Source organism: Zonotrichia leucophrys, chromosome 8 (genome assembly GCF_028769735.1).
Source record: "Zonotrichia leucophrys gambelii isolate GWCS_2022_RI chromosome 8, RI_Zleu_2.0, whole genome shotgun sequence".
NCBI classification, from domain to species: domain Eukaryota; kingdom Metazoa; phylum Chordata; class Aves; order Passeriformes; family Passerellidae; genus Zonotrichia; species Zonotrichia leucophrys.
In genome coordinates this window covers 18,657,250-18,685,218 of record NC_088178.1, presented here as the reverse complement: position 1 = coordinate 18,685,218, position 27,969 = coordinate 18,657,250, and the positions used below count along the sequence as shown (strand labels likewise).

At 37.5% G+C, this 27,969-nt stretch overlaps 1 protein-coding gene across 1 annotated transcript in view; it reads right to left on the bottom strand.

The window, feature by feature from the left end:
* ADGRL4 (adhesion G protein-coupled receptor L4) overlaps positions 1-27,969 on the bottom strand; it is a 72,337-nt gene that overhangs the window by 13,759 nt on the left and 30,609 nt on the right. The window contains exons 3-13 of the mRNA XM_064720000.1: positions 21,159-21,311; positions 15,060-15,215; positions 14,483-14,553; positions 12,623-12,796; positions 12,351-12,534; positions 10,531-10,647; positions 9,227-9,420; positions 7,810-7,977; positions 6,090-6,293; positions 4,875-5,095; positions 4,714-4,780 (exon numbers count right to left, since the gene is read on the bottom strand). Coding sequence (XP_064576070.1) covers positions 4,714-4,780; positions 4,875-5,095; positions 6,090-6,293; positions 7,810-7,977; positions 9,227-9,420; positions 10,531-10,647; positions 12,351-12,534; positions 12,623-12,796; positions 14,483-14,553; positions 15,060-15,215; positions 21,159-21,311 — 1,709 coding nt within the window. The remainder of the gene's footprint in view (positions 1-4,713; positions 4,781-4,874; positions 5,096-6,089; positions 6,294-7,809; positions 7,978-9,226; positions 9,421-10,530; positions 10,648-12,350; positions 12,535-12,622; positions 12,797-14,482; positions 14,554-15,059; positions 15,216-21,158; positions 21,312-27,969) is intronic.

Genomic DNA, 27,969 nt, shown 5'->3' with positions numbered 1-27,969 from the left:
CGACTACCTCTAATGAATATGCAGGCAGTTCCTTAATGAAAAGCATTACTCTACTGCTAGCCTGCTTTCATCACTCATATGTCACTTTTTTGCATTTTGCAACTGCAATCTGTATATTTTATTCATTTACCCATTCATTTATATAAGAAAGGTGCAAACCAGTATAGTTAATCAATCACTGAAGTTCTTAGAATGTTTTTGCTTTACAGTTGATTATTCATTACATTTATTAAAAAAAGAGCTTGGATTTTCTGGGGACACCACTCCAAGAATTATTCTTGGCTTGTACGTTCTAAGTCAAGTGCACAAGAATGCTCTGAAAATTGCAGGGTTCATGTATAAGCCATATTTATAGTTGTAAACACTACAATTACCAATTGTTTCAAGAAACTGGAACTTGAAGCCAAGCCAGACACCTTCAAAGTCCCTAAAAACACTCATCAGAGAGGTAAAACAAGGAATCGCATGCAGGAGCTACCTCCTCACTGCACAGCACTGGGATGTTTGGATAAAAGCCACAGAGAGGATTATTTGGATGATGTTCAATTTTGGAAATGTTCCAACCTCAAAGAGCAAGTCTGTATTTTTTATTAGAGAGGTGATCTCAACAAATGATAGTGATAGATTTATACTGTCAAATGGCAAATTGTACCTATTAATGTTACAACACGTCACACTTCTGAGTCCTGGTTCCTCACAGAGGTGTGCCAATTTATTGTGACAGTGACAGTAGGTACAACAGTCAAGTCTGCATGACTCTGTCGATACTGTAAAGGCACAAATCATGTTTTCATGGGTGACTTTGAACTTGCTGCACAAAGCTCAGCTGAACAGATTTGATGGGAGAACATTGTGGGAGACAGGTATATTAGAAGGGCTGGCTAGAGCTGCACTTGGAATAGCAGTGATTCTTTTCCAAATTTTCCTTTTAATGTCTCATAGACTTTCATAACTACAGTGTTAACAGCCCTTGGCCAACCCTTCCAGACATCATTTCTACTCCCAAATGGATAGCTAATATATAACTGAACCTCAAAATAGGTACAAGTGGAAGAACTTATGCTGTGTCTATAGAGTTTAAAAGATGAAGATTCCAAAACCACCAGGGGTACAGAATAAAGCCCTTACACAGGTCTACTCCCACTCAAAAAGCTATGATGCCAGAGGTGGGGAAAGCCATGTTGAAAGGCTCCAAAACGGGAAGGAGTTTGTTGCTGACAGAAATCACATGCTAATCAAAACTGCAGCCACATCACCCTGGCGACAAATACTCATTTCCATTCTGTACACTTATTACCAGGGAGATTATTACTGTAAGAGTGTATTACAATAGAAAAGAAAGTCATCTAGGGCTTCTTTTTATTCTCTGAGTTTTTATTCCTCCCCCATTTTCATATCTTTTATCTCTGGGGTTTATATTTGTCTTTGCCTCAATCAGTCTTTGGCTGCCATGTGTGTGAATGTTTGTCCCTTAAAGCTTGAGATAAACTCACGTTCCTATTAAAAAGTTTAAATACTTGTTATAAATAATTTCTCCATACTTGTATGCTTTGATCTAATCTACTGCATAGTCTTAGTTAAAATGGTTGTGGTTCTAAAGATTACAAATATTAGGAGGAAGGAATAAATTGTAGAAATTATCTTCAGTTTGCAGCTTGTTTTCTAAAGGTTTAAAATGCTCTTTCTTTGCTAAGTCCATCTAAAGAGCTTCTGACCCACTTCTTTTCATGTACAGTCACCAATCTAATAATAATAATAATTTTTAGATGGGATCAATAAGGCCATTACTTTCCACTTAAGACTTCTAATAGAACCTTAGTATTAATAAGCAAACACCTTCAGAAGTAGTGTTTCTGCTCAGGCAATCAGAGAAGAACTTAATTTGTACTCTTGATAAACACTTGAGCTCCCTATGCTTCATTTTTACTACAGATTTACAGCCCAAGGACATGTCTGAAACAACGTGCCCTGAGACAGCTAACCATTGGTACAGGAGTGGTTCTGTTCATCATTTACATGCTGTCTCAGAAGTGTATTACAGTATAATCCAAACCACAAATCTCCTGGGTCCCACTCACAGAAAGGGAAACCACCATTTGGGTACATGGGCATTTGTCCTGACAATGATTTTAATGGTTTTGTGCAAGAATTTTGCGGTGAGTAGCCCTCCAGAGAATTGGTATCCATGGTCTCCTAACTGTCTTGGAAAATCTGCAAATTCAATGCTATTAGCAGATGAAGTTTAGGATTAAAGGTAAACTTGAAGCTGCCAGATATTTCAGCTTTGAATATGGTGGTTGTAGTGCCCTATCTGGTTATTCTAGAACAAAAATGATATTTTCTTGTCAGAGTTCTTAATCAATATTTTTTTAATTCTTTCTCTTTAATTAGCTGTGGGCAGAATGGAAATATTAGGAAAAGATTGGCTCCTGCAATTAAAAGGACTGCCTGAGTGGCACTACTTTGGAAAGAGAAATCTTTGTCATGTTGAGCCCATGCAGTGTTCTCAACAGGAAGGCTGGACAATGGAAACAGAATTACTGTTCCATTCCACACCAACAATGTGCTTCCCACGGAGAAGACATCTTACACCAACTTCCTCTTCCCATGTCAGTGCCTATTTTCATAGGGTTTTCCATATTTTCGTTTACTACCTGGATGGAGCATGAGCAAAATATCTAGGTACCTACACCCTTAGAAAATATCCCTCTTGAAGTTCAGGCTTCATTTTGCTGTCAAAACAAGCTGTCAAAACCCTCAAAAAAACCTTGGAGCTGCTGAAGCACCTTGCTGAAAGCAGATTGCCTTTCCCCCCACGATCTAGGAGCACATTGTTATGAAGAGACGCTAAATGAAAGCATGCAAATGCTGTGAAAACAAATTAGCACAAAATACTTCTATAACACACAAAAAGTAGTTGAACAACTACAGGGCTCTTTGCTGTTCAGCTACAGGTCTTAGGCAAAGGAGTGAGAGAAAAACAAACTGTCTGGCTGCTCTCCTCATCCATAGGAGGGCTGCGCTGGCATACAGGCCTGGATCATCTTCTAACACCTCCCTTTTTCCTTTAATTTGCAGGGATTGCTGGAAGATCTGGAGTGCCCAGAGAATGTCTACAGGCCTGAGAGTCCAGCTTGCAGGATTTGCTTCTGCAGCCAGCCAGATTTACAGCAAAGCCACTGCAGACCAGCTCTGCCTCTGTGCTGTGTACCTGAGATCCCCGCTGGGCACAGCTCAGCTGGAGCTGAAAACAAGGTTACAGATGCCTGCTCTTGGGGCATTTTGTGTGTTTTGATAATGCGATTTTCGTGTGCTAACCCTACAGAGATACATCACTGTGCATAAATCTTTACTTGAGGGCAAATGAGGAGCAGCAATGAGAGAAATAACAACAAAACCCCAGCCCTGCTGCCTCCATGGAAGGAAAGATAAGGTCTAAAGAGGAAATAGGAAATTGTAAACATAAACCTAAGAATTGTAAGAATTTCCTAGTAAAGGATGATGCCTTGCCATGATTTTATTCATCTTATTAACCTGCTGGACACCAGGGTTATCTGACCCAGAAGCACTGACCCAAGGGAGGTCAGGGTGCTTTGCCTCTCCAAATTTGCTGTGCTCACCACAAGGGTGAGATGGGCAGGCATACCCTTGCAGCTATATTGGCAGGTTGTTTCCAGCTGTACCCAATATGCAGTGGGAATTTGGTGTGAAATTTGACCAGAATTATATCTGATACTTTATTAAGCTTTGAAATGGATAGTTTCAAACATAAAACTGTTTCATTAGCAAGTTGAATGGGTTATGATCTTCCTCTTTTTTTTTTTTTAACAAATCCCCACATTGTACCAAATAGCTTAAAAAGGAGCACAGCTGTAACTGACTTGACCGTGGGTGTTGTGAGGCCTCAGTATTGCACCTTCTCCTCCTGTTAGCTCAGCTATCACTGTCAACACAGTCGTACAGAATACAGCCCCATTACAGCCAGAATGGTTCCTTAAACTTTATAGCACTTAGGAATGCTCCTGAGACACCAAAAACATCTCGATTCAGAATTGAACATGTAATACCTGCCAAATTTGCAGGTTTGAAACCACTTCCAATAGGAATTAAAAAGGCCCTCTTCACAGCTGAAATAGGGCTATCAATACTTGACTTGTCTGCCCATGTGAAATAGCAGGTTCTTTTCTCTGACGTCGCAATTTAGTTTAAAATGGCTTTGATGATGACAGGGTACATGCGAATGATAAAACCACAAAGATGACAGTCTAATCTTACAAAGATGACCGATCACTGATAAGAGATTAAGTCACACAACATTTGAAAAACCAGATTATCTGTCTGCTAGGATGGTGTCTGTGTAACACCTCCTGCTGAGCCATGCTGAGATGCCAGTGACATACAAAGATGCTTCTCTGCAAAAACCAGAAATGCTTCACAGAATTTCACAAACCGTTGGCATAAAGGAAAGAGAGTAAGAAAAAACTCCTCTGATATTATATTGAACTTTTTTTGTCAAACATTCATTTTTCAGACTAGTAAAGTATTTAGATGTACAGCATATAAATAATTTAGAGGTACTATAAAAAGGTCTAAATTAGTCAATTCTGCCCTATAATTAGCACTCACAGCTATGCTGGCAGTGGGTGGGTGATTATTAAACACCTTTTATTATTGTCTTTATGTACTACAATAAAAAATTAAAATTATACTTACAAGAATTATTAGACATGCTGGTCCTATAAAACTCCATATAAAGTTATTCTTAGTGCTGAGCCAACATCTGAAAATTAAACAGCAGAAAATGCCTTGAAATGTGCTTTTGTGATTATTGTCTCCGTCTGTACGATGATTTGGACACAGAAACAGTGACTTACACTTCTGTGGTGCCATAGTACTTGTATCCCAGTGCAGCAGAGATTCCAACAACCACAGCTGGGCTGACATAGCCAAAGACATAGAAATTCTTGTGCAAGAAACCCTTGTTGTAGATGACTCCCACAACTATAAGGTAGAGGTGAATACCTTCAATGCACATCCATGCAAAAGCAGCTAGAAGGAAATAATGGAGTAGTCCGGCAGTAATTGAACAGAAGAGCTAGAAATTCAACCAGAGAAAGCAGGAGTCACAATCCTATTAACAGGCTTTTGTCAATATATATTATAATATAACAGTACATGCAGAGCAACTGAGTGACCCTAAAGTGGGGATTCAGCCCAGTTGTAATGCTGGTTAACAAGAACTTGGCCTACACCCATTTCTACATTTGCTCATTAGTGGTTTCTGTAGCAAATGGTAAAATAGACTAATTCCACTTTTAAAATTAGTTTCTGTCTTCCCATAGGTGGTTTGACTAATTTGATCCTATTGTTATAACTGAGTAGTATATAGGCTTGTTCTACAGGAAGTTAATTTTTATTATTTTGATAACATTGTAATTAGGAATCACAAGGAATTATTTCTGAAATATCTGTTGTTATACAAAGTGTTTGTAAAATGATATTTTTCAATCCATCAATGCTGGAGTGCTACCTCAGGGATAGCAGCTTGTATTTTTTCAAGTGATTTTAAATCCTATTCAGCTACTTATAGTAGGATATTTTGATAATTTATGCATAATTTTATTTCTTGAAACTAATCTGAGATGCAAAAATCAACCCCCCAGCTTTCTGAAAAGCAAAAGGAACAGGTCAAGACCTCACATGTGGTCCTCCAGCTAACGGTTCAATATCTCAGATGTCAGCTTGGGATTGCAGCTCTGGCCTGATTTCAGAGAACACTGTTAACCTGGGGGCCACCAATGTGGCTTTATACAGCATCCTAAGTGAAGTGAAAATGCTAAACACATTGAGATCTCATTCTCAGTAAAGGTGACAAATTTTAAGTGAAATCCATGGAGCAAAGTCAATACACACCAGCTCAGATGAAGGCCCTGCCTCTTTAAATGACCATTTTGTATTTCCTGTTACTGTACTGGGAAGGCAGGGTCACTATTGTAGGTAGGAAGTGTGGGGAGTGGAAGGAAGATCTTATCTTATACTGTATATTTATTTTGCAATACAAAATCAAGGCACAAGTGAAAACTACCCACCTTATTATTGTTCATATTAATTCCAATCAGAAAAATAAGTTCTGCCAGGAAAAGGCTGCAGCAGAGGTTTTTGTGAATTGTCGTTCTAGTGCTTTGAATTTCACTGAAGAACCAGAAGGTGAAAATGCACATGGAGAGGCAAATCAACGAAATAATTATTCCTAGCTGAGTGATTCTTGTAAGAATGCTATAATTTGTAACACCCTGGGGGAAAATTATAATATAGTATTTAAAAGAACAGCTTTGTAACATCTCAAGAAAGACCTCATTCCATAATACAGCTCTTTTCTTCTCTTCTACAAAATATTAATCAAAACTGTTTGTAGAGTTTCACTGGAAATATACACTTTGGATAATCTAAAAAGTGTTGGGTTTTTGTGAGACAGATATAATTCTAGGGGAAATTAGTAATAAACTGTATATATTCCTGCTCTTGCATTTTCTGATATTTCTTAACGAAACTTTTTATTAACATCAGTATCTCTTAATAAGATTTTCAAAATCAGATCATTTCAGTGAATGACAAATACACTGGCAGTAGGACATCTATTAATATGACACAAATATTTTCTAATATAAAAGAACTTATCACAGCAGTGACTTAGATAAGCAAAACTGAATTACTGTCTTACTGAATTTGCAACATGATCAAAACAAGACTCTGAAATAACAATCACTTCAAGCAAATGCTATTCCAGATATTTAACATGAATTTTCTCCTGAGAAACACAAGATACTTCAATACTGGACGTGAATATTTTCTGTATAAGAATACAATTTCTTTTGCTGTTTGCTATTTGAACAAAGAAACTCTGAAATACATGACTGTACATCAGCAAAAGGATGGTATTCAGGTGACCATAAAATATATCCCAGTATTTTTTTTGCTAAATAAAGGATGAGAGATTCTTCACCTCCCAGCCTTTCTTTTCAAAATAACTATATAGGTACCTGCAAAGGTTTTAAATTTCAACTGAAGACTTAGGATGCTATTTAGCAACCAGGAAACAGCCTCTATCAGCATGAAATTCACAGTGTGAGAGAACTGTCTCAATACAGTATATTCATGCTAATATTCTGCTTGCTGTCAGTTCTGATACCTTATAAAGCTGCCTCCTGAGGCAGGACCTGAGCTCCTGCAGATCCCCACTGAGACCCTGGAAATCTATGGAGCTTCTTAATGTAAGAAGGACATAAATTGAATGGCCATCCTCCCAATTTTGTGCTGGTTGGGAGTGCCCATGTTTAATAGCCATAAACTTCAGAATGGTTATGCTGCTGCAAACTCTTCAGAGAGAATTTAAAGCAGATTTTTAGATGCCAAGGTTAGACAAATGGGTGGCAAAGTTTTGAGAGACAGAAATTCAGGGCCATATGGTTACTGACCACCAATGAATGGCAGATAAATCCCACAGCAGTATTAAAGTGAGATGTAAAATGAAATGCAATGCTCCAAAAATAAGCACAACAGACTGTGTTTTTGGAACAAGATACTTTGCTGCATCACTGCTCTGTAATACTGCAGAAAGGACATAAGGAAATTCAAACACATATGGGAGGAATTTTGTTTGCTTTGTGCACAATAAATTGTGTGTTTGCTGAACAAAACCGAGAGACAACCTAAAGGGGGGTGAGTATGCAGGTTGCACTAAAATAAAAACACAAGGAAAGAAAACAGAATAAAGTATCAGGTAAAACACTAAATTAAAATAGCACTTACAACGGAGCCACCTGAGGACATCAAAACAGCAAAATGAGTCAGATGATTACATTTGCATGAGATATGAGTGGAGTTGGAATGTGTCAGCTCACAGCCTTCTGTAGCCCAGTTGCCATTCATTGTGTCTGAGTAGTTCCAAAATGCACATTTAATGTCTTTATCTGCAGTCTGGAACAGAAACAAGATGTTCTGCTGATGGCAAAAGGCAGGATATTTCCCATCAAGAGACCTTTCTTACGCTAGACCGCACAATTCATTAAAAAATGCTTGTTATCATTGGAAGGTTGGGAAACAAAAAACACATTCTGCAAGGCCTATTCCAAGCAATTAAAATGTGGCTGGGGATGGAAGCAATTTATTCACACAGCTAAAACCCCACCAAACATGTAGTCTAATCAGATTACTGAACCCTGCTGGCACCTGCAAAGATGTTGGAATTTTTACCTATTGAAAACATTGTTATATATATGCTTGCACCTGCTGAACATGGAGTAGACTCCAAGGTTACAGCCACATTGCTTATCCATTCCAAATGAGCAGTTCAAAAACTGAGACTTATTCCATGCATTTTACAAAGCAATCTGGGATAAAGCCAGGGTCATATCACACCTGCTATATCACCTGCTACACAACAGTGATGAGGAAGACCATTAGCATTATTTAGTACAGTGAGTGCTTACTAAATCTAGTCAAAGACTAAGTCTCCCCTGTAATGTAGGCTTTATAAATACATGCTAATTTATATAAAGGTGATTTCTAACTCAGAAGGGAAGAAACAAATTTAAAAGCTGTGTAACCAAGGTTAGCATCTTGTTCCATTGCTCACCTCTACAGAATTGCTTTCTTATGTTTCTGATGATTCTTTGTGCCATGTAAGGTGATTTTTCACATATGATTCAAGCCAGCAAAAATCTGTATTTGCTGGAAGTAAACTTCTCAGTTTTAAGTAAATGTGTTCAGATTTCAGAAATAGCAAAGCTCCAAAACTATAGGTTCTGCTGTTACCACCTAATTCCAGGTTACCTTTTTTGCATTAACCTTGACACATTACTTCCCCCTTTTTTTAGTATACATGCTTAAGTGTCTGATAAACTTTCAGAAAGAAAACCCACCTAAATACAGAACAATCAAGATCCTGTAATATTCTCTGGTTCAGACATATACAGTTTATCCATACTACAACCCAGCAAAGATGGCATCATTGCCCTTGCTTAAGACCCATAGCAATTTTCCTCATATTGCACTTAGGATGTCACATTTGAGATTAATCTTATTGGAGTCATAAAGTATAACTTCACATCAGCAAACAACAGAATTATGTCTTAGTTCATCATATGCTGCAGGTATGCTTACATCACATAAAATGATTGGCTAATGCTTTGTTTTACTTGAAGCGGATAATAAAAAGCCTCCTTACCTTGGCATACTTTAAGGTAAATGTTATTTTCTCGAGCTCATAGAGCGTGGGTGGATTTGAGCTAATTGCAACAGCTATAACTGCAGAGCTCACTGTCTGTCTCTGCTCAGAAGGGTCTTTGGAGGAGAGGTTTTTGGGCGAGGAAAGCAGAGAGCCGATGTTGCTGTACCGCAGAAAGACAACTGCCACAGTGCCTATCAATCAAACACACCAGGGTTAGGAGTTTGGGGCGTTTTATGGAAGAACAAAATTGAAGACATTAAGGAAACAATAAACAATAGACATTATTGCTGCTATTGCATAAAATATGCAAAACAGATGGAGTCTTTGTGGAATACTTATAAAAATGTTTTAGAGACAATGAAATATAGCTTTATTTAAAACAATGTAACTGGCATTGGAAGTAAAAACGTGTGTTCACACCGGCAATACTAATTAGATATATCCATATGTATTTTTCCTGGAGTAATGTATGCTTGCTGCTGTTCTGCAACTGGTTACACATGTGGTGTCAACTCTTATAAACTGAAATGTCTCTGACTTGAAGTAAATACTGGACTTTTCTGAAGCACCTAGCTTGCTTTGACTTCCATTACATTGGACCCAGGATGGGAAAAAGAAAAAGATATTTTAGGGTTCAATGCTGATCTTAAAAAATGTGGAGACTTTCTCCCTGGTGCCACAAGAAACCACATTTTTAGATACTGATATGATTCGAGATACAGATTAGATGGAAGATGAAGATTTAAAAAATCTTTTCCATCTTTATTAAATTATGTGGTATGAGTCCATACCTGTTTAAACACATTTATTTATATTTAATGGTATGCATTTATATTTAGTGGCAACAGTAGTTGCAAGCCCTTTCTGTATAACTCTGAACTACAAGCTATATCTGGGTCCTGCTGGTTTGGTACTAAAGATTACACTAAAGTTCTTGCCCCAGTGAGCTACTCTCTGAACTGAAAAATGCACCAAATTTTGAAGGAGAAGTAGCACCGAGAGTTGAGGGAGCTGGCCCAAAGTCACACAGCAGATCTATGGCTGAGAAAAGGATAAAAGCTCAGGTCTGTAGTAGCAATGCCCAGTGTGAAAGCTCATTGGACACTGTGCCACTGGATATGTTAGAAATATCAGTCTTGAGATAATCAAGGAGAAAGGGGGACAAAAATATCTTGTCTTCTCTGTAGTTAGCAGTGGGGAAGTTCAGCCTTGGTAAACTGCACATTTGGCTGTTTTCTAGTGGGTAAAAATCTGTCTAAGGCGTTTATTAACCCACCTACTCTCCAACCTTTGTTTCTTACCATTTGGATGAGGTTCCTTTCTCTTCTTTGGAGAGATCTTTACGTAATCTCCCCCTGTGTATACATGAGGGTGGATGTGTTTCATGTGGTGTGAATCAAAAGCAAAAACCTTGAGTGCTGTAAAACAAGAAAAATACTGTACAAATCACAGCTCCATTACGGCCTGCCATAATTTAGAGTTGGGTTAGTAAGTGTCCTACTGGATTGCATAATTACTGTGAATTTTAAGACTCTATCCTTGTGCAAAATATTTCAAGAAAAATGTCATGAATATAACACGTTTGTTTAAACATCTATTTTTTTTAATTTTCATGCATACATTTTGCTCTCACACTTTTTACTCTTTCTTTGAAAAATATAGTCTCTTATTTACCTTGCCTTAAATTAGGTACTGGAAAAACAATGTAGGTTACTTTAGGAAGAGCTATTGCTTTATTAAAAATGTATTTCTGAAAGGGGCTACAAATCACAATTATAAAAAGGAAAGCACAAAATTCTCCACTGAATAATAACATTTGATAAAAGCCAACTTTTGAAAAGTATATATTTTATGGCTATCCATCCACGCTACCAAATACACATTGCACCATGAACTAATGATGTGTCTTGTCAAAAAGCAAACAAGCAAACATCACCCCTTAGGACAAAAACTACATTAGAGACTATTGAGCTCTTTACTTGCTTCATTACGGCGCTGAGGTTCAATCACCCAGGATGGGAATAAAAAGAAGTCAATAGGGCTTTTTTAAAAAACAAAACAAAGTAAAGCAAAACAAAATGAAACAAAACAAATCTAAAACTTGACTGACGGAGGAATATCACTAAGCTAGACCATCTGCATTGCTTATAGCACAGCACACAAAAATAATATGAGCTATTCAATAGACCAGCTGTCAGAAAATGTTTGTAAGGGCATAAGAAATTGTTTTCTTTGGCTGGAGTTTTGTAAAGCTCATAGTTCAAGAGCTTACACCAAAAAAAGCAGTGGAGAGAGAGGGTGATGTTGTAGGTCTTAACCTAAAATAGTTGTGTCTGGCGCATATGAGACCTGTGAAAAATGTATTCATGCTGAAAAACAGTAACAAAAAATTTTAGTGTTTAGGTCCAATTTGGAAATGGGCTCATTCAGTTTATAATTTTAGAACAAAACCAAGGAATACAATCATTAACCTTTCAAGGTCAGCCTTACTCTGCTCTCAGTAGAAGGAATGGTGAAACTCTTATTCCCACAGCAAAATCAGCAGGTATTGGTGGGAAGACAGCAGCACACAGGGTAGAGAAGGTAGGTGAACAAAATGGTGCAGTTGAGACTAACCAATTCTCCTCCTGGGGAATTCCTCTTAAAGTGAGAAATTCCTGTTGAGATTATGCCACTCAAGATTAAACTCACTAGGTACAATCCTTATTCCAAGTTCATTTTTAAGAACTACACTGAACCAAAAAGAGTCAAAAAAATCTGTAGAAAGTAAGTCCAAATTTTGTTCCACTGGCGTTTTTTATACACATAAGATGCATAGATAATTTTGTGCTTATAAAATGAATCTAGACTGTGTGAATATGGCCATAATGAGAGATTTAAAGAGAATATGAAAACAAGTTCCTTCAGTCTCTCAATTTATTTTTTTGCTCCGGACTCAAAGGTTTAGTCTTTGAAAATTATGATACCTACACTGAAAGTCAGGTGTTAGTTACAAAAATCATACAAATTAACACCTGTTTCTTTCACATAACACCATTTCTAATCTTTATAATTGGGCTGAAACACTCCTCAGTTTAATCCACATCTGAAGTATACCTTAGAATAATTTTCTTTATCTTACCTATGTCACTTGCATTAGCATCCAGCTGGGCTGTCCTTTTGAAGCTCTGTGACATGAGAAGTGTTGCCTGCTCTGCAGTGTGCAGCAGCTTGGTCAGGCTCCTCCTTTGGTTATCTACAGGCAGAGCTTCCCAGGCTGTAATTTTGTCTTTTTGTAAAAAATTGTTCACAGTGTTGACCAAAACCTGTAAGTAAAACATGTGTTTGAGAAGAGTCACAGGCTATCTTTGGAATAAGGACAAACCCCACAGCTCCAAGGCTTGATCCACTCACATTAATGGTGGTGTTCTGGAGGGCTTCACTGTCAGAGACGGGGTCACTCATGGTGCTCCACGGTGAATGGGACAGTGCTTCAACATATGAAATCACTTCTACAGGTAAAATGGGTCCCAAAGTATTTTTATTAATTTCTTGCAGCTTCTCCAGAGGTGTTTTTAAATGACTAATCTGAAAAATGCCAGAATTCATATCTTAATGAAACAATTAAAGCCATATTTCTGCATGTGAAAATGAACCCAATAGACTGATTTCTGTTAATTAACATACTGGTTTATAAGACACTTGTGAATAAACACTCCTACCCAATCAACATGTTGACCTATAAATTATTGATATTACACATGTCTAGTTATAACCCTCACAAACAGCCACAATTAAAAAAATGGTGCAGTATTATTGCACATTTTTTCCCTACAGCAGCTAAGTTCTATTTATCCTGATAATCTAAACTGAACTAGTAAATATTCTGCAAAAAAAATTAAATATCAATGATATGATTATTCTGCCTCTGTATTAATCTATTGACTTTTCTTTTAAAATTTAACTGAAGAGGTGGGAACAGATGGGAAGTATTTATATTTTTTTAGTTGTTTTTTCTCAAATGCAAATTATAAAGCATATAGTTGAGTGAACTGTACTGCCTATTTCTCCTTCAGTGCTTCAATTTATAAACTGCTAAATGCACTTACATAAAACAGCTAGTTTAAAATATAGGCAGGAGAGTGTGAGATGAAGGTTAACCTTCCACATTTCAGTCTCATGGCTGAATAAGAGAAGAATTCTTATTTCACAATTCTGGAATCTAATTATTAAAGCACCCAACATCTGATTTTGTATGATCTCCACTCTCTGCTGTTGAACAGCTTTTATGGGGCTTGCTTTGTCTTTGACTGTAACTGAACAGAATTAAAAAACAGGCTAAAAATCTGACAGTTATTTACAATAAAGTATTTTTAATTATTAATTTAAGTTTAGTTTGAGTATATCTTTAAAAAAAAATCTCACTCTAAGATTCTGCTGTAACATTTACCATGCCTTTGCACTCAAGGTATTATATTTGATATGATGCATTACATTGCAGGCAAAGATAAAAACTATGTTAACACTACATATATGTAATACTAGGTTAATACAATCCTTTAAAATAATATTTTTTTGAATCCAGTAACTGAATCAAATTGCTTAATATCAAATGCAAACATATACAATTGTTTTTAATTTATTTATGCTTATGCTTCATTTATCCTTTAAAATTAGACAATACTGTGTAACGGATAGTGCATTCATTAATATATTTTTAATTAGCTTCAGGAATTGCTGTTTCTGGTGGAAAAAAAATTCTGGTGAAAAATACTCTGGTCGCAGAGTATTTGTTTTTAAAAATCCTGTATCACTTTACCCACTCTCCTGTGAGGAGTAAATAAACCAGCATACCAAGATGCTATGGCTCCCTTTTCTATTTAGTCACTTGTTGACATTACTTTTGTAAGCTATCTTGCCTTCCTTCTGAACAAGCAAATAATTGCACATCAGTAAATGCAGCAGTGTGTAACTCCAGAAATTACAGAAACAGCTGAGTGATTACCACACTTCTGAATTTTTCATGCATCATGACTCACTTTGCTGGAAAGAGAACACGCAGATTCCCAGCAAGTTATTATCATGAGTAGAACATACAACCCAGTTCAAATAATTTGAAATTATTAAAAAGCCTTCTGTCAACATGCTTAAGTTCAATTGTATGCTTCAAGCCTTTGTTAAAAACTGTTTAAGAACTATTATAATTGAAATAGCAGTTTCAAACAGAAACAATTAAAGGATTTGAAAATTAATCTACAAACCAGTGCTACTTACCCTGGCTAAAGTTCTATTAATATGTTCAGCTATACAGTCTTTGAATAACTCACACTTGGCCCTTGGATTTTCTGTAAAAACAAAAAGGGAAACTAATTATACATTGCAGTTCAATCAATATTCAATACATAATAATTGCAAAAGCTCTTGTCTAGGTCATTCCCCACACCACCAGCATTCTGAATTTATGCACATAAAACACAGCATTCCATTCTCAGACTACAATTACAAAGACTTTATCTCAGCCAAAATTATAGCATTGAATTGGAATGAGCTCTTATATTCAGGTGGAGAATTTGGTCCCTTTTATGGGACTTCCACAGGTGGGGCAGAGAGAGTTCAAATTTACAGATCTGACAACTGTGAGGAGGTAACCATTATTTCAGATGGATCTCATCACACTGTTTAGCAAAAATACATTTACAAAATTATTCTATTCACAGGAATTGTAGATGCCACAGCCTTGCCTCTTTTTCATGTCTTGCTGATTAATCTAACTGAAGATAAATAGGCACTGGTGGGTTTCCCAGAAGATGTATCTCTATAATAACACATAAACCTTTATAATATCATGTACCTTGGCAGGAAGTGCCATCATTTGGCTTAAACTGCAATTTTCCTGTGGATGGTTGATAACCTTCCTTACAGGAGCAGCTAAACCCTCCATCCACATTTTCACATTTTGCATGATCTCCACAGGCAACGCTTCCTTCATTGCTGCACTCATCTACATCTGCAAATATTGTGAGAAATTGAATTTTTATTAAGTATGTACAGAATAACACCTTGCTGCTTTGTTGATAATAGCCCTGCACACTACAAGCAGTTTCATAATAAAATTTCATGTAATAAAAAGAAGCAACAACTAAACCCACAATCTCAATGGCAAAACCCCTGCCAATTATAATACTTAAGGATTAGAAGGATAAATCATAATTGATCATATTTTTATACCACCACTTTTATTGCTCTATAATACTACACTGCTCGTGTTTTAAAACCATATTAATTCTATCATAACAAAATGGTTGGCATGATGCAAATCATCTGAAATCCATTTTTCAGAGATTAGACTAAATAGATTTTCTCTGCTCAGTTAGAAAAAGAAAAAGACCCTGCAGACTTGTCTTTTAAGTTGCAGCTTTAAAAAGACACTGCGAAAGCTCACTCTGTCCATCTTGTTAATCTAAGAATTAAACTCCGTGCCCTTTAAAGTGCTTGGCATATCCTTTTCTATTTTTTTTAATCCACATTTAAATTACATTTGCCTAAAATGTCTTTTTTGCTTCTAAATAAATTGCCATTAGGTAGACAAGTTCAGTAACTGGGAGGGGCATAGTCCAAGACTAAAACCAATGAATTCCAGTAAGGGAATCCATGAATTGATCAGTTTGGGAGAGCTGGGTACTAAATCCCTGGCTGGAGGAGTGATTATTTTGCATTATTTGGCTGGCTAAGGATAAAGATCAAATAACTCAGTGGAGAAAGCAAACTGGGAACTACACCAAATAATTCTGGAGAATGAAGTAATGGACTGTGAAGTGCTGTGCTGGAAAGGAGAAAAACATGAAGAGCTTTGGGACAGGTATATCTGAAAAATGAAGTGGTACATGAGTGGGTTTAAGTAACAGCTGAAGGAAAGGGAAGGCAGTGCAGGGAATGGAGGAGAGAGGACAGCAACTCCAGTCAAGAACTGGTATGGTGCTTAGTTTTGGGAAGAAATTGGTGAAAAAAGAGAAATGGTTAATTGATCAGTGGAAAAGAAGAGCTATCTGAATTGCTAGGCAGCCTCTGCTCAGCCAGAGGGCATGTTAAAAACAGACAAGCAGAAAGCAGATTATGGGGGTGGCTGGAAATACACTATTAGCATATTTAGTTTCTACTAGATTCACACTCTGCTTTTGATACAAGAATCTTGGTGGGCTTCAAAATGGAGCATGAAATGAAGCAACAATACATGTGAAATAATATTATTGAAAAATGGAAAGATAAACTGCAAGCATATGGATATATAGAGGGAATGCAAAAAAAATACATGAAGAATACTTGAGGGCCATCTGTCTATTTGGACAGAGGTCTCCCTGGAATTTAAGATTGAAATCCCACCTTACTTTCATATATCTCTTTTTCCTAATGAGCCAATGCTCTGATTTGAACCTGATATGCTGTGTTTTGAGCCTGAAGCTCAGAAGCTTCAGGAAAAGCCATTCAGACTCCTGCACAGACAGGAAGGAGATGTGGGACTGGAGATGCATTTGCCCTCCCCAGCACAGCCACCACTGCCCTGCAGGGAGAGCCACCAAGAAAACTCTGTGTTTAAATGGCCTGGGGCCAGCATGGAAGTTTAAAGCAGGAAGTTAAATGATGATTTTCTGCATTAGGGCAATAGTTTATTTCCATATTTAATGTCCCAAACTGCTAATGTTTCTCTTTAAGGAGCTGAGTTTTGCATTATGAGTATTTGTATGGTTTCTGTGACCTCAGTATTCATAGTTATGGAGCTAACCACATTGTACATGAACCAATCTGGCAAAAGGGAAGGAAAATAGCATGATGTAGTGCTACACACAGGATACCTCGTAATTAAATGCTGTCATTTAAAGACACAAGGCTAAAGTTCTTACTCTTGGCATTTAAATAACCTCTCACATCAGTAAATTATAAAGCTCTGCTTGAAACAAGTGAGTGTCTGTCAGTGCCTTGTTGTGTGACTCTGTAAGACAGAGAGACTTTGAATGAAGTGGCAGGGGTGAAAATCTTGACAAAGCCAGTTTGTCTAACTTGAAAACACCACCACCCTCAAACCAAAGATTTCTTTGGCCTTGTCAGCTGCATGGAGGGCATGTGCATCTGAACAAGCCATTCATCATGTAATGCAGTGCTAAAACACCAGCAATTGACAACAATCTTTGCCAAAACTTACAGTAAAAAAGTAATATTTGAATGCATTTCAGAACACTAAGGATCAGGTTTCTGTATGATTTACTGATACAAATGTTTCAAAATTGTCATGACACTTTTATAAACTTTTAGATCAGTAAATAATTGATTTGTTATTATTGGGCAGTCATGCAAATTCTTTTTGTAATTATAGAAGATATAAAGTGTAACGGAGATTTTAATGAGAAGAGAGGATTATCGAAAAAAAAAGCAGAAATTCAAGTATTTTGGCACATCTCTGGCAACAGGACTGCTATATAAAGTCTGATAGAGACACCCTGTTGAGTATATGCAAATAGATTTTCTGCAGTTGAGTTGTCCATATGGAATGGGTCCATATCATGCCTATTTAATTTACTGTTTTCAGAAGAAAGAACAACTCCTGGATGACAAAATTAAAAGGCAATATGCCTGAACTTGCAAGGTACTAATCAGCTTCGTATCCCTTTTAAATCAATGAGATTGTCAGGAGCAGCCAACAGTTTGTGACAGTTGCAAGAATGCAGCTTTCAAGTTCCTGCTTTGAAATGCTGTGCACGGTAGCTGTGGGCTTTTGTTTCTTTATAGTTTGTAGTTACGCCTTTTTAACCAAATATGCAATTGTTGGACCACACATGGACAACAGCTTGTCAGTGCTTTCAGCAATCCAATTTTAGAGGAGCTTTGGGGTGAGGATCCCAAACTCTCCTCCTTGCTGTGCTGTGGGAGCAGGAGTGCGCTGCCAAGGCTGCATGAGCAGTCTTCAGAGACAGCATTCCTGAGCAAAGGTTGAAGAACAACAGCTTTTTAAACAGAAGAGCATTTGCCACAGGTCTGCAAAAAGCCCTGGCCTTTCAGTAAATATTCAAAACAAATCCTGCAGCTGAACTTTGAAGCTTTTATAATAGCTGCGATCAGAAAAATAATATCACCAACATCACTTAGGCTAGCGTGAAAATAGATTTATAACCTTTTATTTTATTTCTTTGCTTTGTCACTCCTCATCTATTGCAGCAGGCAAGGAAATTCCAATTAAATTAAAAGTACGGAGAACAGTTATTATGTTCAGTCCTGCCAATTACAGGATTGTACCTACAACGCTTTGATTCCTCACCAGCCAGTCAAGACAGCTTGATGTCTACATTATACCTTCTGCTTATTAGTAGCTTGCAAGTGATTGAAAACTCCAATTGCAAAGGACTGGATGTTCCCTCCCCGTGTCTCTACACTGTGGAAGGCAGCAGCACGCACAAAGTAGAAATGTAAAAGGCTATGAATGGCAAAGGTAAAAGAAAAGTTAGCAACGCGGCCCAACGCCAGATTCCATCCACTGTACAGCTCCCTTGTCACAGCAAAGGATGGGATGGAGAATGGGTGCCTTCCCAGTGCTCTCAGAAATACCTGAAGGGAGCTAATAGCATGTTCCCAGAAAAAGCTGAGTGGCGTGGATGTCACTTTCATTTCACAGATGGCCATTTTAATGTTTTTGCTCTGTTGACTGGGGTGAAAAAAGTAGGTTTCTATTTCACTTTTTTATCTGCAGCTGAACATTCAATAAATTGTGAAGTCTAAGGAAAAGTATGGCTTTTGCACAAATCAAAAAATAGATTTTAATAGCTCACTTTCAGGACAGCAGAAAAATGTCTTCAGAAATGTCACATCTCTGCATTCTTATTTTTTTCTTCTCCATTTCCTTTATCCTTTTCTCCTCTCTTTCCCTTCCTACTGTCCAGTTTTTCCTCTATCTGTATCTTTCTTTGTCATCTCTTCAGCAATTCTACCTGATAACATGGGTGAAATACTTTTGACCCTCAACTCAATACCCAGCATTCTGGCTGGATTAAGGGTGAACCAACATTTCTCAAAGCATTTTCCCAAGATTTCTTTTGATCTACGACCTTGGGGAACATTATCACTTTTTACTTGGGAGCTCATTGTGGCTTCCAAAGAGGGAGCACAGAGGTATTTTCATGGACTTTGAAGGTGACTTGCACACACAAGGTTTTGTGCCACGCTTGCACTACTGGAAGCTCAGGTAGGTTTGAGGGCATAAACAAATAGGATTCATAATGGCATACTCTCCAAAATTCAAACACTAGTTTTAAAGTTACTGCCATGTACATATATACATATATTAAAAAGGAGATTTAATATAATAAGAAGACTTTGCAGAATCTAAAAATATATTGTGGGGCCCCATAAGCTTGTGTAGGATGGATACCTGGTAGTTCTGTTCTGTGATTTGTACTAAATAACTTGCACTCTATTTAGAATGAAATGTTGATATTTGCTTCAGCTGTCACCCTGAATACACAAATGTCAGCTGCTTGTGTGCATATCATATCTGCTACCTGTAGCAGCAGAACTATCGGGTACAAAATATCCTATTATGGTTTCCCTGATGGATAAGGAAAAAAAAATAATTGTGGATCAAAAGGTTGTGTTTAGGACTCACATCTTGGTAAAGTAATTGGTACAGTTGTTTAATGAAAAAAGGTGCCTACAGGTAATTTTTTTTTTCATTTCAATGTGCATTTTAAAAGCTCTCCTCCATGTGGATTTTCGAAAAGAAGAAGTACTCTAGTAGAGGATAAAAAACCATCAATCTGCCCAATAAAGAGGGAAAAAAAGGAAGAAATTATCAAGCTAAGGGTAAGAAGTCTGAGAAATAAGTTTGAAGACAAACTCCCAAAGCTGAGGAAATGTCATAATGTAAAAATCAAAACCTGGAGCAGAAATGGTGAGAATATTTACAGCTCAATGTGCTAACGGTCTCCATCTCAGCTAATTTAAGAATGATTCATAGCAGCTGGATAAAGCAGAGCACTTTTAGATGGATGTGAGCAATGGGCAAGAAATGTCGATTAGATCACTTTCTGGCTTAATATGCAACCACTCTGCTGATATTAAGAGCAGTGAGAAGAGAGGTTGTCAGCACTCACAAGCTCACAGGAGACATACCTAGAATGAGACACAGTCAGCATAAAGGTGTAAAGGGCAATAGATTTATTTCTCATTTCCCCATTCCCTGAGGACTTTTGCAACATACAGAGAAAATTACCAGGAGTTTGAAAAAGAGAAATAGTTGCAGTTCTTCCATTCAGAGGAAATCCTAAAGGATTGCATGGTTGTTCAGAAATAACATTTTTCCAGAGAACCTTTCCTCCCCTGTAATCTTGAACATGTTCCATACAACTGCTACAGAACCAGAGGCTAATGAATGGCACAGGAGGTAGGATAACCACTGATCTTGCTTGTTGCTTTTGATTAGACTTGAAAAATAACAAAAGTATCCTGAACAAGTTTCCAAATAAAAGCTATTTGAAGAATATTAGTTCAAAGTTATAGAGAAATTTGTTGATCCAGATCTGAATGCAGAATATTTTGTCACTTTTTCTCCTGAGAATGTGATCACTTTGCTCACACATCAGTGAAACAGTGGCATAAATGGGTGAACTGGTGATTTCTGTGCAGCCTTAACTATATATTTATTGTGTAAATCTGTGTCATGTGGATTTAAATATATTGCAAACTGAGTTAAGATGCAAGTGTCACTGAAAGCAATGGCAGGTGCTCTGTTGTCAGGGAGAAGTGTGCGCCTGAACTGCAAGCCTGTTCCAGTCCAAAATGTGGGAATTTTATACACAAATTCCAAACTTCACAAATATGAGAGCATTTTGCTAGATTTCTATAATTAAGAGAAGCACTAAGAGAAGAGTGACAATGTAAAGCTCTGTGGCAGACAGTAATAACTTACCCACACAGGAGGTTCCATCATTAGGAACAAAAATTTGTTGACCATTGCTGGGTTTGAAACCAGACATACATGTGCAGTAATAACTTCCCTCTGTGTTTGTGCAATTGGCATGCTCTCCACAAGGCTGAGTAGCATTTTCACACTCATTATCATCTGCAAGACAAATTATGGGAAAATATATTTACATTTGATGATTGAAGAAAGCAGTTTTCTATAAGCTTAATTTGGCTCTGGTATTTCACTTGCATAAATCTTGAATGCTGAGCTGGCAGTCTTGGTATTTGTCTATAGAGTTTTCCCATTGCCAAGGAAGTAATCAGGTGTTCAGCAGCACTCATCTGCCCTCATCCTGTGTGAATCAACAAGTGAGACATCAGTGGGATGCTGAAATGAATGCTTTAATTGGATATACACGTGGAATAAAGGATTGAGACAAGTGTGTGTTCTGCCATGGGTGTACTTGATAATATTTTTTTTCCTATCCAAAAGTCTACAGGGAGAAGCTCACTCTGAGGATGCGTCTGGGAATTCTGAATGATAAAAAGCAGAGGTCAAAAGGCTATAAAGAAATCACCCCTTAATTCTCTGACTTCAAAGCAAAACCTCTATAGCTAAATGCACATTTTTTTATGGCCTGTTTTAAAACACCTTCTGTGGTGTCTCTCAGCATTACTGTAAAAACAGACTTACAAATTCATCCTGCTGACTGGCCTGAGTCTTCAAGTATATTGCTTTTTGTTAGTTATCCCAAAGGTCTCAACAAAGAGATCAGCAAGATACATGTCTTGAGCCTTTCCTCTTAGCAGTTGCTCTGCAAGTCATAATTTTTGTACCTGAAAATTCACATGAACAATTTTACAGGACTAACCCCAGGCCTCCAATGACACAGTGAAAAGGAGGAATATACACGAGTCTGAGACTGTCATTATGAGCATGGGGATCCAGCAATCTTAATCAAAGGTGAAACAAAATCATGAACTCATGCTTTGAACTGCATAGTTGATTTCCTGCAATGACTCAATAAAACCATTTCTTCTCCAAAATCTTCCAAAGTTTCTGTTGTCTCTTGAATAATTTTCAGACCAAACTTGAAAACAATTTCAAAAGCTTTGTTATCCAGGCCCACTATTTATTGAACTGAGAAAAACACTCACAATACTGATAAATCCATCTTTCCAGTAGCCCATTTTTTTGAAGTACCCCAAAACTTTGAAACAAAAAATCAATGAAAGTGTCCCAAAGAAGGTGGCACTCTTGAGTGGAATTCTCTATTTTCTACATCATGAGAAAGGAAAAGAGTTAAAGACTTCCTGAAATGTACTGGGATTTTGTTCCTGTTCTCAAGCAAAAGGTACTCATAACATGATGAATGACAGGAAAGGATTCTAACAGGGAGAGAAATAACAATTTATTGCAGAAGAGAAATGATTTAGGAGCATGACAGGGAGAAGAAATATGATTTCAGAAAAGACACCCTAGGATGAGCTTTACAAAGGTGCTCCTGCTTCCTGATGGTCAGTGTTCTCATAAGCTGTTTACAGAGATAGGATGCAGATAAGGAAAGTGGCTCGCAAGCTGGGGCAGTGACAAGATTAAAGTACAGCAAGAGCCACAAAGCCTTGCAGGAATACATTTCTGGAATAAAACTTCATCACGACCCCCAGCATAACTCAAACAGGACACATTTTGATATTTGAAGTCTGACGTGATTTTCAATGTGATTCAGTTGACTCAGACATGCAAATATCAATTCAGAGCTGCAGTTTTCCTCAGGGGAATTTGGGTCAACAGTATCAAATGGATTATGCTCATTAAAACTAAAATGTAATGTAATTTAATGAGGAATCCAAGTATAAAAGCACTGTGCCAACACATGTCAACAATATTTATTCCACAGCCTTGGTATTCATGAGAATACAGCAGAGGATGTGTATCATTTGGATCTTAAAGAATGCCAAAATAAAACCTAATTAGTATAAGTGGAATTATGATAGGGAGAAAAAAGTGTGATGTTGATCCCAGTTCAAAAAAAAAGCATGAGAATATGAAAAAAAATCTGGTTTGTCACGTAGCATTGCAGAGACCAGGTCCCAGAAAACTTTGCAACCTTAATTACAGGGTCCCCTTCTAATGTATTTTGTGTGTGTCTGACTCCTTTGCATCCCAAATTTGCCTAGCATTTAGTGACAACAAAAAAAGAGTGGAATACCCTATTACAGTTAGTTGTAAAATTAATTTGGTCTTGGGAAAATATTACAGATTCTAGAAAAGAGTATGTGTTGACTTTGGAAAGCTCATGGGATTGTAGTCTTGGAAAATGAGAAGTAGAATGTCACTGATAGTAGCAGGACTAGATTTAAAGTAGAGGAATAACAGAGCTGAGGAGTCTAAAGGCTACATGCAGGAACATTTATTTTTGATTTTTTTTCTAGGAGTTCAACTGCAATCCTTGATGTCCAACAATATTGCCTTTTTTTGGTGGGCCAAAGGATTTATAAGCAATATTAAAGGGACTCATACAGTGGTTATCAACAAATTCTCTAGAATTATATCTAAATAACTTCACTGGATTATTGGTGTTTTTCCTCAATATTTATGATGTCTGCAAGGGATTTAATGGTGACTGTATGGCCTTGGTAAGCTTTCTTATTGAGAGATCTTTCAGATCATTACAGGAACATTTTGAACATTGAAGAACAGCAGTAACTTACATTGCAAACGCAAGAATGAATATTTTAAAGAGTTAAATTCACATGGAGCTTTCATTTTGCTATTCCCGTGGTCTAAAGTAATACTGAGCAGACTGTGCAGGGGGATAATTTACTGGACCACATCCTGCTTGCATTGAAATTAATGACATAAAAGTTACTGATGGAAGTAGGCTATGGAAAACTACTAGGTTAATGAGGAAGGCAAGAGAAGAAGTTTGAAAAAAACAGAAGGGATTTTCTTATACAGCCTATCAAAACATTCCTTTTTACACAAAATACTCTACAAGATAAAAAATGATGGCAAAAATAATATCGAGTTCTCTGTGTAAACAACCTGAATTTTTTATTCAGACAGCACTCCAATGAGGAGCCTAGGGGCTTAAAGTAATATTCCAAATTTTACATGATTTATAATGTCATTGGATTTGTGATTTAAAGGATGTCAGGAAAAAACAATGGGATTTATAGATGAAAAAAATGTTTTCCTAACAAAATTTCCTGCCTACGCAGAAAGGATACTTTAAGTGACAGCACTCATAGAGTCCACCTGCTTTGTTGCTACCTAATTTAATTACAGCACGTGCATTTAATGCTGCACAGCTACTCACTGAACACTGCAGGCAGAATTTCGGGAACATACATTGCTTTAAAGATTTTTTGTCTCCAGTAAATGGTGAAAAATTTGGAGACTTTAGAGGCATGACCAGCCAAATGACAAGGTTAATTATCATGGCTAAATGGTAATGTTACATTCAAGTCTGTTAGATACAGAAGGCATTTCCTGAATAGCTGCACTGTCTTGAGAAATGACAGTGGGGCCATGGAGCTGGTTGTTGGGATTGGTTGGTTTTTTAGGTTGCTTTCCATTTTTGGCTAGTTATTTTTTACATGGCAGTTCTATGATTTGGATTGCTCTAAAATCTCATCATTACCAATCAAGATGTAAAGAAAGTTATACATAATTTCCAAGGGAATTTGTGTTGAGTAACTCAAAGATATGTGAAAGATATAGCAATGTGTACCTGAATACTGGTAGGATGTTTCTATGGTAGAGTTGTATAATAAAATCCATTTTCCATTTTTACCTTAAAATTACAGTGAGCACGTATTTTGCTGTACATAAATGTCATAGTTAGATAGAATCAACTACTGTTGTAGTAATCAATGTAATGTAATCACACCTCTACTAGTCTCTTGAGAATGTATTATGGATTTTTAAAAGCAAAAAAAAAAAAGAAAAAAAATGAAAAACTGATATACCCCTCTAGAGCTCCATTTTGACCTGAGCTAGTGATTCTGTTATCAAACACTTGTGCTCATTAATATGAGTACATTTTTGCATAGAGAGTATTAAATTATTTTACAAATTTTAAAACATACCAATGCAAAAAGGAAGAACGATTTGTGGATTTTAGGGGCATGATGCACTTGGAAGCTAGAGGAATCTGATAAGATTTTAGAAGGAGGAAAATGAACGTGGAACATTTCCTTTGTTATATTCCCTGTCCCTTTTAAAGTGCAAGATTTACCATGTCATATATGGTAAATATATGGTATTTTAATAATGCATGGTTATGAAATTATAACCTACAATTGGAAAGCAACTACAAAAGTATATAATTTGCTTTTTTTTGTGACAAGCATTGGAAAATTCTTGGAGTTATCATCTTTGGTTAGACGATTTTTGTAATACTGCCTGTGTATTTACATGAAAAATATCATGAGGAAAAATCTTTAGGTAATGGATTTATTGAACAGCTATGAAAGATTTTCATTGCACTGGGCACATCTCCATGATAGACTTTTTGATGATATGATGACATATAATATGAAGAGTTAGTTGTGGGGTGAAACTTGTCATATTGATTCACAATCACACAGGAGTTTCTCTTATTTTACTTTTTATAAATTTCTAAATAAATTTTTCCTCCGTACAAGTAACAAACAAGGCGGAAATCCAAAGCTATACAGAATGATTTGTGCATTTTCAGTCCTCCCCAATCCATGCAAAACGAGATTTTTGTAGAAATGAAGAGAATATTAAAGACACCTGACCAGAGCTTGAGCTTGTTAACCTGAGTCTCACTGGAACAAGCATAGGCCCAGTGCTGTGATTTTCGGGAGTTTAGTTAAGCCTGATGTTACTGTGGACTACAAGCAGCTCTTACACCACAATATGTGGGTGTTCTACTTAGTGCGTTCCCACGTGACATAAAGTTAATGCAATTAGAACATCAACAAAAAATTTTCCCCTAATCCACGCAATCTTATCTGTGGAAAGCAAGGCTGGAGGCCTCTGGGGCACACCCATCTATCAAGATGGACCCAGTATCTCTGGGACACAGCAGTATGAGCGCTGGACAGCAGTGGGGAGGAAGGAAATGCAGCCAGGCTGGCTGGGGAATTCATTGATGCATTGCATCCGCTGCTTTCTGACAGTAGCCTCTGCTGCCAGAGCTGCTGGGGAGCCCCTGGGGGAAAGGAGAACTACCCTTCCCTAGTGTAACCCTCGTGGGAGAACAGGGCTTGAAGTGCCTCACTTAACCCCTCAAAAGCAAGGAAATGAAAGGCTTCCTGTAAAACAAATTCCAGTGCTGCTCTCCCCGCTGTGCTCAGCCTGTCTGGAGGTCTCAGAACAGTGGGTGATTTTACATACATTACTTCTGTGCTGCAGGACTGCATCTACTGCCATCAAAGCCCGAGTTAAGAACAGCAACACCATTAGCAACCTTCCCTTTCCTTTCTTGTGATTTGTTTCCATTAATGGCAATTTAACACAATTTGTTTATGATTCTCCAAAGATTCAGCATTCGAGCTTGGTCTAAATCAGCATGAAAGAGCAGATGCTTAGAATAACCACTAGAGACTGTAGAAACTGGGCTGGAAATCTCATTTAAATATGAATTGCTTTCATAATGGGCCTGATTCATCTTTGTCCTACACCTGGGCAGGGAACCATGCAGTTGCTGCATAGGAAATCTTACTGCTGCAAGCTCTGCCTTGTTAAGATTTCACATCTCCCTACCACCTTCAAGAGCTTTTCACAATGCCTTCTTGGGATGTTTTTGTAGCTTGGCAGGAGTTTTTAAGCAGTTTTGACTTGGTGGCTCTAAAACTAGCTCCTATAAGGTCTTAGTGCAGCAAACAAATATTTTCTTTCACACAGGCTGCACGTGTATGAAGGGATGATTTCAGATCAGCAGTTCTTTCATGTCTGGATGAACTGAACGGCCTCACAACAGGAAATTCCCTTAGTCCCAGTTTAAGGAACAGGACAGAACAGTCTAAAAGAAGAAGGAAAATTTCCTACATATTAAAGTCACACTCAGGTTGAGTTTCAGAGAATGGACAAGGTTTGGAGGGGTTAATATATTATCCAAACTGTTTCTCTCATCTCTTGCTGATATTTCCAGACATTATAAATTAAACATGGACAGCATTTATTATCAGGTAAGTGCCAGTGATGAAATTGTCATTTTGTTTAGCCACACAGAATGTCCTTCTTTTCAACACTTGTGAAATACCAGAAAAAGGAAATAATTTGTGATCACTCCTATGTGAAGAATGGGGTATATACCATTAAAGGTACTAATCCTTGACTGGAAATAAACCATTTACCCAGAGAGGCATCTGCAAGAATTGGAGAACAAAAAGGAACAAGGTGCTTAAATTAGTGAAACAGAAGTTAAAGGAGGATTAAATAATTGAAGGAGGGAATAAATATTGACTGGTCCTGTTAGAGTTTTTTCCCCATCAGTTGCTCCCCTGCACCTCTGAAGAGCAGAGGCCCATATGGAGTGTATCAACATCACTCTCCCAGAAGAGACCTCATTGCTGTACTGACCAACAGAGATTCAGCAAGAAACTTCAGAGCTGCAAGTGCAGAACATCAGTTTGGGCGTCCAAACCACAAATTAGTTATTTACTGTCTGACTGACACCCCTTCCCTGACTGGGTCATGAGGGTAAGACCTGGGAGTGCTGTGAGGATTTTCTCCGGCAGGCAAAGCTTGTAGCTGGTCAGGCATCCCCTGTTTGTGGAGAGCAGGGTCTCAGGAGCCTGTCAGGGGTGTGGGTGTTGAGCACAGCCCAAGGAGCAGC